Here is an 11,933-nt window from a genome sequence, read left to right on the forward strand (position 1 = left end):
TTCTGGAATTCATTTGATTCATGAGGTCATCCAGCAGCTTACCAGTAGATGCTCAAGAACGCACCTCTGGTAGGAGATAGCAGGTTGAGGATGAACATATTTGTAAACCCTGCGTCCAAAGTACATAAAACAGTGTATAAAGGCGCAGTATAGTAAGAGCAGAATCATCAGAAAAATTTTATAAAATCAAAACAGCAATAGTTTCTATCACTGACTATTGAACGCAGTTAAAATGATAATTTTGACACATTTTCTTTCTAAGTATTTGCTGCTGCAAACATAGAAAAGAAACATCAACGCAAAGAAAAAATCATTCAGCAGAACTAATAGTCCAAAATGATGATTCAGTTTGGAAAGTTTCGAAAGCAGAAGAACTACTCTCCTTTTATATCAATGAAATTATTAGTCATATCTGTTAAATTCGGAAATATTCAATTATCATTCCTGACTATGAAAATAACAGAATAAATCTATTATGATTAGGCAAACCTTTACCTAGGATTTTCGACCCCTCTGTAGCACGATCAATTTCACAAGGAGCAAGTTCGTCTAATTTCCTGATAAAAGAAGACATCATCATTATATGGATAAAAAAGTAGAATGTCATTTGAGAATTCCATCAAATCATGCTTCAACAATCATCAAACAATCATTAGAAATAAGGTCCAGAAGAATTACGTTTGTGTTCCGGAGCTAAGCTGATGCTGCAACGATAATCTTAAATCAGAAGTTCCTGAATCTGATATCCATGCCGGTGAAGAATCATTGGCTTTATCAAATCTGACATTCTCCTGATAAAAGTACCAGAAATTAAGTGGTGTTAGCTATTCATTGCATCTTCCACAAGGAAACAATTGAGGAAGATTTACATATATACCACTCAATTCTTATATAGTTTCATATCTAACACCTAAGCTTTAATTTTTACATATTTGCTACCTAATCAATGCATGAAAAAGGAACATTTCATTTTTAAAAAATCAATAAAAGTCAAAATATGCATAAGAATTGGATGGTATGTAAGTAAATGCTCCAACAATTAAATGAAAAAGGAAGTTCTGCCTATTAGTCATTAAACTTACTCCAGAATCTGCGCGCATCCATCCAGGAATATTTTTGGACAAAACATTAATGTAATGTTCCATAGCTACCTCTGGTATCATGCTTCCCAGTCTTTGCCAAGCTTGCCTTGCACATATCAGTCAGTGAGCTCATGACTTGCAAATGAAGTATGTAGAAAAAAATAATCTACAAGCAAATAAACTACAAATTAAGGGGTTATTTGGTTAGATGTCAGCGTTAATAATATTAATGACAAACAGCCACCTCATTGTCACCATGCATAATTTCAGTTATCGATACGTAAGCATTGGATGATAATATCTCTCTAGTTACTAATACGTTTAGCACTTAATTAATCCATAACAATGTCCAATGTTCATTCCAAGGATGTTGTAAAATTCATGTTTAGTATTTCTTGTTTTCTATATTCTTAGTTGTGTATATATCACTTGAATTCAATAGAAATCCTCGCAAAACAATTACAAATCTCATAGAACTCAATTCCCCTCTCTTCCTCGAGATCACAATCTTCTCTGCTATATCAATGATACGACAATCTTCTCCACTGAATCAATGATACCTTTAGACAACCACCTCCCACAATTTTTCAAAACAACCTGCTACTCCAATCCACTCCATGCCAATCGGATCCAACTCGCCCAACTTCCATGCCATCTTTGCTCTCTCTAAGTGTCTTGTGGTCTATGTAGTTTCTTCAACCTCATTCAAAGATTGTTGTGATAATGGAGTTAACACAAACCACAAAAGAAAAAGTAAATATTATTACTGAAAACAAATATGTGGTTACAACCAACACACTTGAAAAGAAAAAAATAACAACCCACACACGGAAATCAGAAATACAACAAATGACAACACCAACTCAAATTATGGTAGATCTTGGAATGGTGGCAGTGTTCAGCGAGGGTCTAGAAGGTGGTGGGATGGTTGGCAAGCTGAAAACAACAAGGCAATGACTTTCCGAGTTCCAGACGACAAGTACGCGATAAATATTGACATGCCACGGCTGTTCGGGATGATGGCAGCAGAGGGCTGAAACAAAAGTGACAGTGAAGATGGAGGGCTGGAACGGTGTTGGCAACGAGGATAGAAGGCTGGAATGGTGAAGGGGGGTGCGGTGGACTACGGAACAGCCAAAGGAAAGCTAACACACACACGGAAATCAGAAATACAACAAATGACAACACCAACTCAAATTATGGTAGATCTTGGAATGGTGGCAGTGTTCAGCGAGGGTCTAGAAGGTGGTGGGATGGTGGACGGGATGGTTGGCAAGCTGAAAACAACAAGGCAATGACTTTCTGAGTTCCAGACGATAAGTACGCGATAAATATTGACATGCCACGGCTGTTCGGGATGATGGCAGCAGAGGAGGGCCGAAACAAAAGTGACAGTGAAGATGAAAGGCAGGAACGGTGTTGGCAACGAGAATAGAAGGCTGGAATGGTGAAGGGGGGTGCGGTGGACTACGGAACAGCCAAAGGAAAGCTGTCATGGGCAGGAGCAATGAAGAAAAAGGGTGGTTGGACAGCGAGGAACTGTTAGGAAAACAGCAAAAGGGCTGTTGTCGGAGACCATGATACAACCAAAGCACCACCTTAAATTCTAGAATGCAGTCCTCAAAGAAAAGAAAGATGTCAGTGACTGTCCCATTACAAAACACATAAAAACTGAATCTAAAATATCAGGAATACAAATATATAATAAGAGAAAACTAGGAGCAGACTCAGAGGACCCGGTTGACTCCTCGGAAGATAAGAAACATAGACCGGTTCGGTCTAGGCGAAGCAACGGATTGAGCAGAATTGTCCTCTTGGGGGATGAGATCCTGCTTTCGCTTGCGGACGATCAGTGTCAGACGCTCCCGCTTCAGTTATGTCCATGAAGGACATGTACATGTCTCTGATATGCCCCAACGCATATTTAACACACTTAAAATTATGTCAAAATTTCAGAGAAAATTAAATTTTTGACTGAATCGGGCATGACCGACACAAGTTAGACACATAAATAAAACACCTACGATGTGCACATTCCATGAGATATAGTACATGAACAATATCCAACCCTCATCTCTGTGTTGTATGGGGACTCGCATCACAACTCTTCTTTCCCTTCATTTTTCTCTTCATTCCTAACTCTTGCAGCATTACTTTTATTATCTTCATTAGAGAAAGTTATGTTCGCAGCTCTCCTTCAACATCAAAGTCCTTGCTTCTTGATTGTTGCTCCTTGTATTTCTCCTATGGGGTGAATCTCTTACTCCTCGATTAGCACAACTCTCTTTTCTTGCAACATTTCTTTTTTTTCATTCAATGAAGCTTACTTCTATAACTATTCTTTGAAAAAATTTGCTCCTCAATTCTCCCCCATGTATCCCTTTCAACAAGATTTCACAAAGTTTCTATTGCCTCCAGTGATTCATCCTTTATTTTTCAATGCAAAGGTATTTCATAAAAGGTATGCTTATTAAATTATTTTGGTGAGGAGATTCTTTGGTGCCAGTGGAAATTTTTGTTTTATATGCCATACTTCTATTTTAGCTTACTATACTTGTTAACTCTTCAAACTAAAAAACATCTTTTGTTTTTGTATAAACCAGGAATGTAAATGGGTTACCTAATCAAATTCTTAAAGGATATAAGAGATTGAGAGCTGAAAATTTTTTTTATTTCAAAACATTATTTATTCTTTAACTCTCTTAACTTTTACACTTGTAATGTCTAACACATATGATGCATTTTGCTTTGAATGTTGTAGCCATTGAGTTATTGCTTATGTCCGCTAACGTGTCAATTTAGCCCTTAACCTATTGGAAACTAATGTTAAACATTGCCTTCGCTAAAAGTCAAAAAGAAATTTATGTCCTAGTAATTATTGAATTACAATTGCTTGCAAACCAGTTATGTTATATGAATTTGAGTGCTGGGTAACAATGAAAATTTAAGTATGCGTATATAATATCATACTTCACTCGGTGAAAAATTAGGTGAAAACTACTCTATATGATATATTTTATATTAAATTAATATAAATAACTTATAAAATACAGCATTTTATCTATGATGTGTCATTTATTACCTTTTAAATTATGATGTGGCTAATTACATGTTATGTTTGCTTCCATGCTTAGTATCTTTATGGATGAGCCTTTCTGCTTCAAGCCACATTAACAATGATAATTTTGAGAAGTAAAATTACATTGCTCTAGTTAAAGAGAAAGAATACATCGAGTGGCACCGCTTACTCTTTCATATGGAGCAAGCAAGATAAGAGAACAATGGAGGAAATTCATAAAACTCCTTGATCATAATGCAAGGTGAAGGCAGGATGTTAACTATCAACGTTATACTCTTTACTAACATGAAGTGGTAGAACAAATACTAAAAAGAATAGAAGACTCTTGGTGGCATTAACAAAAGAGAAATTGAATGTTATTTTAATCACTTTGTGTCATCTAACCTTATAATAACATCACCATTTACAATAAGTCTCAAAACCAAGAAGACAAAGCTCGTATGTGAATTCTATAAGGAAAATCCTCTTATCAAATTATTGTTTCTTGCATTAGAAATATGCTAATTTAAACTTGAAATAGATATTGGGGCAATTGCATACATAGCACTCAAAATATTGCTATTTATAAAACAATAACCCAACCCTCTTGCATCATTTTACCTTTTCACTAAAATATGAAAATTTGCAATCAAATCTCAATCAATATTTTTCCTTTTTATCAAATGCCTTATGATTTGATTATGCAAGCATAAACGCAAAAAGATCCGATAATTCAAAAAAATAATCAAATTGGCCATATTATAAATAGCAATGCTTCGAGTGTTATGTATATAATTATCTCCATCATTTATTATCATTTGTTGAAATATTAAATAGAATTCATACTTTTACATTCTCTTTTATCTTGACTGTTTTTTAAAGATGCTATGATTATAAAAGAATGTAAGTTTGTGAATCAATATGTTAAATCTACTTTAAGGCATGTTTGGTAGCATCCTATTAATTGGATTTAGCCATGGATTTAACTGAAATCCAACCAAACACCAAAAAAATAAAAATTAAATCCAACGCTTCATTAAGTTCTTAAAGGGTATAAGAGATTAAGAGTAGACAAATTTTTATTTCAAAATATTATTTATTATTTAACTCTCTTATACCTTCACACTTTTAATGACTGACTCATAGGATGCCATTGAGTTACTATTTATGCCTGTTAACTTGTCAATTCAGTGCTTAACCTATTGGAAACTAATGTTAAACATTGCCTTTGCTAAAAAGTGAAAATAAATTTATGCCCTATGTATTATTGAATTAAAATTGCTTGCAAACCGGTTATGTTATGTGAATTTGAGTGCTTGATAACAATAAAATTTAAGTATACGTATATAATATCAAACTACACTTGATGAAATATTAAGAAAAAATACTATACATTATATATTTTATATTAATAATTTATAAAATATAAGATTTTGTTTATGGTATCTCATTTTCTACTTTTTTACAATTATGATGTGTTGATAAATATGTGCTATGTTCGCTTCCATGCTTAATATCTTTATCGACAAGCCTTTCATCCGCTTCAAACTACATTAACAATGGTAATTTTGTGAAGTAAAATTACATTGCTGTAGCCCAAGAAAAAGAATACATCGAGTGGCACCTCTTACACTTTCATATGGAGCAACCAAGGAAAGAGAATAATGGTATAAATGCAAAAAACTTCTTGATTGTCATGCAAGGTAAAGGTATCAATGTTGTGCTCCTCAATGACATGAAGGGGTATATCAAATACTACAAAGAATAAAAGACTCTTGTTAGCATTAACAAAAGAGAAATTGAATGTTATTTTAATCACTTTCTGTCATCTAACCTTATAATAACATCATCATTTAGTACAGGACTCAAAACTATGAAGACAAAGCTTGTACGTGAAAATTTCAAGAAAAATACTCTTATCAAATTATTGTTTCTTGCTTTTGAAATTTGCTAATTTAAACTTGAAATAGACACGGTGACAATTGCAACATAGCACTCAAAATATTGCTTCATACAAAAACAATAACACTCTTGCATCATTTTATCTTTTCACTAAAATATGAAAATTCACAATAAAACCTCAAATAATTTTTTTTACTTTTTATCAAATTCCTTATGATTTGATTATGGCAAGAATAAAAACAAAGGTCCGATAATTCAAAAAAATGACCAAATTGGTCATTTTATAAATAGCAAAGTTTCGAATGTTGTGTTTATAATTATCCCCATCATTTATTATCATTTGTGGAGATATTAAATGAATTTCATATTTTTACATTCTCTTTTATCTTGATTGTTTTTTTTAAGATGTGATGATTGTAAAAGAATGCGAGTTTGTGAATCGCTTTGTTAAATTCTACTTTAAGGTTGTCTTTCGTAGCATCCTATTAAGTGGATTTAGCCATGAATTTAACTTAAATCCAACAAAAAACAAAAAATTAAAAATTAAATTCAACACTCCGTTAAATGAATTATCGCGTTCTGTCTTTAAAAATCGTGTTCTCTCTTTTGTAACATAAACCTTTGAGAGGTGGATTACAAATTTTATTTCTTCGTCGCTCACAAGGTTCGTCTTCATCGACACAGCGCTTGGATTTACTGAATTTGTTAAATTCTGTTTAACGTAAATTCATGTTACAGTCAAACAACACCTAAAAATACTTTTGTTCAATATTCAAATTCAGTCGATGCCTTGAACAACAAAATCGACTATTATAAAACGCAACCCACAAGCTGTTATAAATAGCAGCTCAACAGAATTGCTTTTGCAAAAAAAAAAAAAAAAAAATTAGAAAAAAACTTCATTAATAGCACGGATGAGTTCATTGTAAGATTCTTCTACACTCCAAGTTCTTTTGACATTAAGATGTCATATTTTGAATATATTTAAAATATATATAAACAAAATAATAATGAGGGTTAATGTTAAGGTGTGTCGGACTTCAACATAACATTGAACCTAAATAATACTAATTAAATAATACTAATCTAAATAACAAGCAATTCTTTGACTAATATAACAATGAAACAAAGATACTTTGTTTGACAAATAACACTGACATCATAATAATATTGACATCCTAATAACAATGGTATATGAATAATAATAAATCAAATAAACCTCAAGGAAAATGTCATTTGGAGATATCAACAAAGCAAAAAATTAACATCATTTAATAAAAACATTATATTAAATTTCTGTTAAACAACTCACCTCTCATTCTATTCTAGACAATAAGAACAAAATGTCTATATTCGCTTAAAGTTATAATGATTTTAAAATACTTGCGATTCCCTCCCACCCTCCCTCTCTGATTTAAAAATGAAGACGTAATGAGTGACATAGATATTACTCAATTGTCAGCTCTCAATTCTTATGCACTCTCGATTCCAACAATTCTCTCCCCTCCCTCACAATCCCTCCAAATCAGAGAATGCTAAAGGAAATAGCAGGGCCAGTGGAATCAACCAGAGATGTTGAAGAAGCTACCATTGGAAGAGCTCGGCATGCATGAGAGATCATGAAGGCTCGACTTTGATGACTTACGTAGAGCGGAGGTCCTCAAATAGAATCCCTTTCACTGACTCCACTATTTTGACACATCAAGTTCACTTTCATATCTTATATCTATTTACTTTCATTTGCTCATCATCAAAGGGAAATGGTTTTTCTTTCACTCCTGAAGTTTGATTTGATGGTTGATGTTTGTAATTTTCATTGCAAGTTCCATACACATTAAGTAATATAATGGTGTGACTTTTATATTTTTTAGCACTCTTTGCTCCTTTTCTTTCTCTGTAATTGATTGGATGCAAAAGGCTTGAATTCTAAATTTAGAAGCAAAATATTAGATAGTGTGTATCTGGGAAAGATATAAAAAATATCAATATCCTTTGATTCTACACCGAAAGAAAATGATTATAAACCTTTTTTTATTTTTTGAACCAGTAAGAAATAATTGGATATCTAAATTGGGCGCCAAATCTAGCTCACTTGACCCAAAAAAAAAAAAAACAAACAAAAAAACAGTAACATCTCATTACAGTTTAACAAAAGTGAAGCAAAGAGATTCTAAGAACATTTGATAATAACTTCAGGAGAAAGATTCTTAAGAACAGAAGAATGGAGAGCTCCTGCAATACGGAAAAAGGTGCAGCATTTGATTAGCGCTCCGAAATTATCCTATAAATATTAGCACTCCTTATGGATCCTATGTGGCTCCAACACCAAGAAAATCAATGAAAGGAAAGCTAATCTTCTCCGTCTCAAGTTCTTCTGCCTCCTCAGATATGAAAGCATTGTTGATCACTGAATCAGTTGCTGAAGCCTCAGAAATTGAATCAGATAATCCGGAGTGATGAATCCCTGGCACTGGAATCAGGGGGGAAGCTTGTCGTAATTCAACGGTAGGGTCAAAAATTCTCTCATAGCATCCATTTCTTCCTTCTGCCAACTTTCCATCTGTCTCAAAAATGAAAAAAATTAGTGAAAAGATCAAAAGAATCAGCCCGAGCAGAAGCAAGCAAGAGAAACGGTAAATGAAATGTCAGATGATTTCCGAATATGACAAGTTTATAGTCGAATCAAGCGTCTCGAATTCAAACCTTGATTAAAATTTATCCAGAGCTCCGATTTCAGCAAATTTATAATAAAACTGATCGGCTCGACGCGCAGCACCTGCAAGACGGACCTAATGATATCAAAATCATTTCAATCCGTGTCAAATTAAAACAATATCAAGTCATTAAACCATTCTTTGATGATTTTCGGACACATTCGAAAGGTCAGATGATTTTGAATATGGCAAGTTTATAGTCGAATAGAGCGTCTCGACAAGACGAATCCAACGAGTCTAAGATTGCACAATTCCGACATCGTTAATTCACTCAAATGTCCATTAAACGTATTTTGATCGGAGAATGTTTTCAGGACCGTCTGATTAAAATGATTCATATTCATGCATTAATGACACACAGAACACTATAAATAAAGTCTCACCCCTCACATGAGGGGAGAGACTTGAAGCTTCAAAAAGAACTGGAACCTCTGAGAAGGAGCTGAAGTCCAACACTATCCCGATTGTTGTCGGTGTTGTCGGCCACCGCCGATCTCCATTGACCACTACCAACAGTCTTCAACACTCGTCGATGGCCGTCAGCCACTGTCAACCATCTTCGTCGATCATCACCCATCATCATCGATCACCACCAACCAGACGTCGTTAGTCATCGTCATGGGTCAACCACTATCGACCATCACCGTCGATCACCACCAACCAGACATTGTTAGTCATCGTCATGAGACATGAGTTCATCACTACGGTTCATGTGTCAACAACGACCTACATGGTTCATAGCTCGTGCAGCTACCGACTCTGGCCCACATTGCTTACGGACGTCATTCATACTTGCCCCTACGACTTGTCTGGTTCATAGCTCGTGCAGCCCCCGACTCTGGCCCCCGCGACCTACATACGTATTCATACTCGCCCAAACAACCTACATGGTTATTAGCCCATGTAGCTCCCGACTCCGACCCTCCCGGCCTACAGATATCATTCATATTCGCCCACACGACCTACGTGACTCACAGCTCGTGGTGCTCCCGACTACAGCCGCAACGGTCTATGTGATCCACAGCTCTCGCGACCTACATACGTATTCTGTAGCAACTATTTACAACACTTATAACGGACTACTACCTACACAACAATCAATAATAACCCTTGCAACATACTGTCACCAAGAACTGCAACCAGATTATAGTTATACAACTTTGTAATTCTATCTTCCTTAAATTAGGAGAAGAATTGACGTGTCTAATTATCATTCATATGGATTATTTCAATTGGACTAGACACCGTCGTTTTTCCCCTTTTCAAGGGATTTTCACGTAAAAAATCAATGTGTCTCCTCCTGCACACTTCTCTTATGTTATATACGTGTGTTGAATTCTCGTGCCACGCTAAGACCATAATCCATTACTCTACCGCCGCGAATTTTTTTGGCACGCATAAGGTCCAACTAAATTGCATCTAATAATACATTATGGATCAATCTTCAACTGGTTTCCCATTCTTCTAGTAGCACTAATCCAAATTACAATCCTCTAGCTTTTTAATGTTTGCAGAAGTCAACCAGAATGAAGAATCATGCAGCAGCAAATCATTTTTACCTAAAGCGATCAAGCCAATCAAAAGGAAGGAAAAAAAACAAAAAATAAAGAAATAAAGAACCTAGCAAGAAAGCTAGAAAATTAGAGATTACCATTTGGCCCGAGCAGAGAAATTCAATGGCAGCGGTTGCGACTCATAGCATGGCCCCTCGGTGGCTATCTTGTTAAGCCCGTAGAGCTCCATCTGCACATCGCCACTCGCCCTAGACAACGCAGCTGCGCCAGTCGAGCTACGAACATACTCAGTAGCCACAGCAAAAAGCTTTTCCACCTCGCTCTTCTCTATCCCTTCCCACTCGTCCTCCCCATGAAGCAACGATCCCACCTCCTCAACATCGCCCTCACTTACCCTCTCCATCTCAATCTCCTTACCCACTTCATGCCGCTCCCCCTCCCCTTCCTCCAAACTCTCCAGTACCTCAGGCATCTTCATTTTCCCAGAAAACTTCTCATCCATTCTTATCACGTCAGTTCCGATCGTGCTATTTTCCTTCGCTGCGCCGATAAGCTCATCTTTCGTTTCAGAAGGAACAGCGGTCGGCTCAGCTTCTTTCGATTCCGATCCCTCCTCCCTAGTAGAAAAGGAGGCAGCAAGATCGGCGGAGAGGGAAACATCCTCCGTCCGTTCGCCGTCGCTTGCTCCGACGACGGCGATCTTGCCGATGAGAAAAACGATGAGGACGGAGAAGACAGCGGTGAGCAGAAGCTCCAGGTAAAACTCCAACTCCATCATTTCGTACCCTACTTCTATCTCTTGCTATCACACCTTACCTTCGCTTCTACTCCACAAAAATGGAGATTTGAATATTTAAGATCAAAATCGAGAAGAAAAACCAGAAAGTAAAGAAAGACAAAGGCGTGGGGTTATTGTAATGTAGATGTGGAAAAGGGACGAAAAAAAAAAAAAAAGGTTGTGGTTTGCTTTTTTTTTTCTTCCTTCATAATAATAAAAATAGATAGAGTTATATTCAGAGTCTACTGATAGGAGCACACATAAATGTGACAGAAAAATAAAAATAAAATCGTTTTAACACAGAAGAATATTACTCCTGTGTTATTCCGCATTATTCAAGTGTTCTTGTGGTGATATTCAAGTATTATTGTGTTCTGGAAATATTCTCGGTGTTATAATAACACAATAACAAATCAATATCATCACAACAACACATGAATAACGCAGAATAACACATTATTGGGCTAGATCACAGGAAAACACGCTCGTTTTCTTGAAATCAGGTATTCACATATTAGTGGACTCTGAACGTAGTTCTACGCCAGGAGTCCTGATGTAATATTTTTCCTTTCACATATCTCTTTGAAGCTACATATTCGCATATTAGTGGACTCTGATCAGGAGAACTGATGTATTATTTTTCCCTTCATATATCTCATTGGTGATTGGAAGTTGGGACAAAATATTTTTTTTTAATTTTTTGGGAGCATTTACATACATACCACCTATATCTTATGTATTTATTATACATTAAATGCATATACTTTTATATTTATTTACATAACAACATTTAAGCATTTAACATCATTACAATTACTAAAGTTAAACTTCATCTTTAGAATAGCATGATATATATATATATATATATATATATTTATGACAAAC

General features: G+C 35.4%; 1 protein-coding gene across 2 annotated transcripts; it reads right to left on the bottom strand.

Annotated features, from left to right (window-relative positions):
- Positions 1-6: 6 nt before the first annotated feature.
- On the bottom strand, positions 7-11,184 carry LOC110039349 (acyl-CoA-binding domain-containing protein 3-like). Of its 2 annotated transcripts, none has more exons than XM_020744383.1 (5): positions 10,408-11,184; positions 1,083-1,188; positions 679-788; positions 496-557; positions 7-109 (listed from the first exon to the last, which is right to left on the bottom strand). In XM_020744383.1, the coding sequence occupies exons 1-5, from the start codon at positions 11,046-11,048 to the stop codon at positions 39-41; spliced, it is 990 nt and encodes a 329-aa protein (XP_020600042.1). In that variant the 5' UTR covers positions 11,049-11,184; the 3' UTR covers positions 7-38. The 2 variants fall into 2 exon arrangements, with proteins under 2 accessions (XP_020600042.1, XP_020600040.1); XM_020744381.1 differs by having other exon boundaries at positions 679-791; positions 10,408-11,181.
- Between the last annotated feature and the right edge of the window lie 749 nt (positions 11,185-11,933).

Source organism: Phalaenopsis equestris, unplaced genomic scaffold (genome assembly GCF_001263595.1).
Source record: "Phalaenopsis equestris unplaced genomic scaffold, ASM126359v1 Scaffold000002, whole genome shotgun sequence".
NCBI lineage: Eukaryota > Viridiplantae > Streptophyta > Magnoliopsida > Asparagales > Orchidaceae > Phalaenopsis > Phalaenopsis equestris.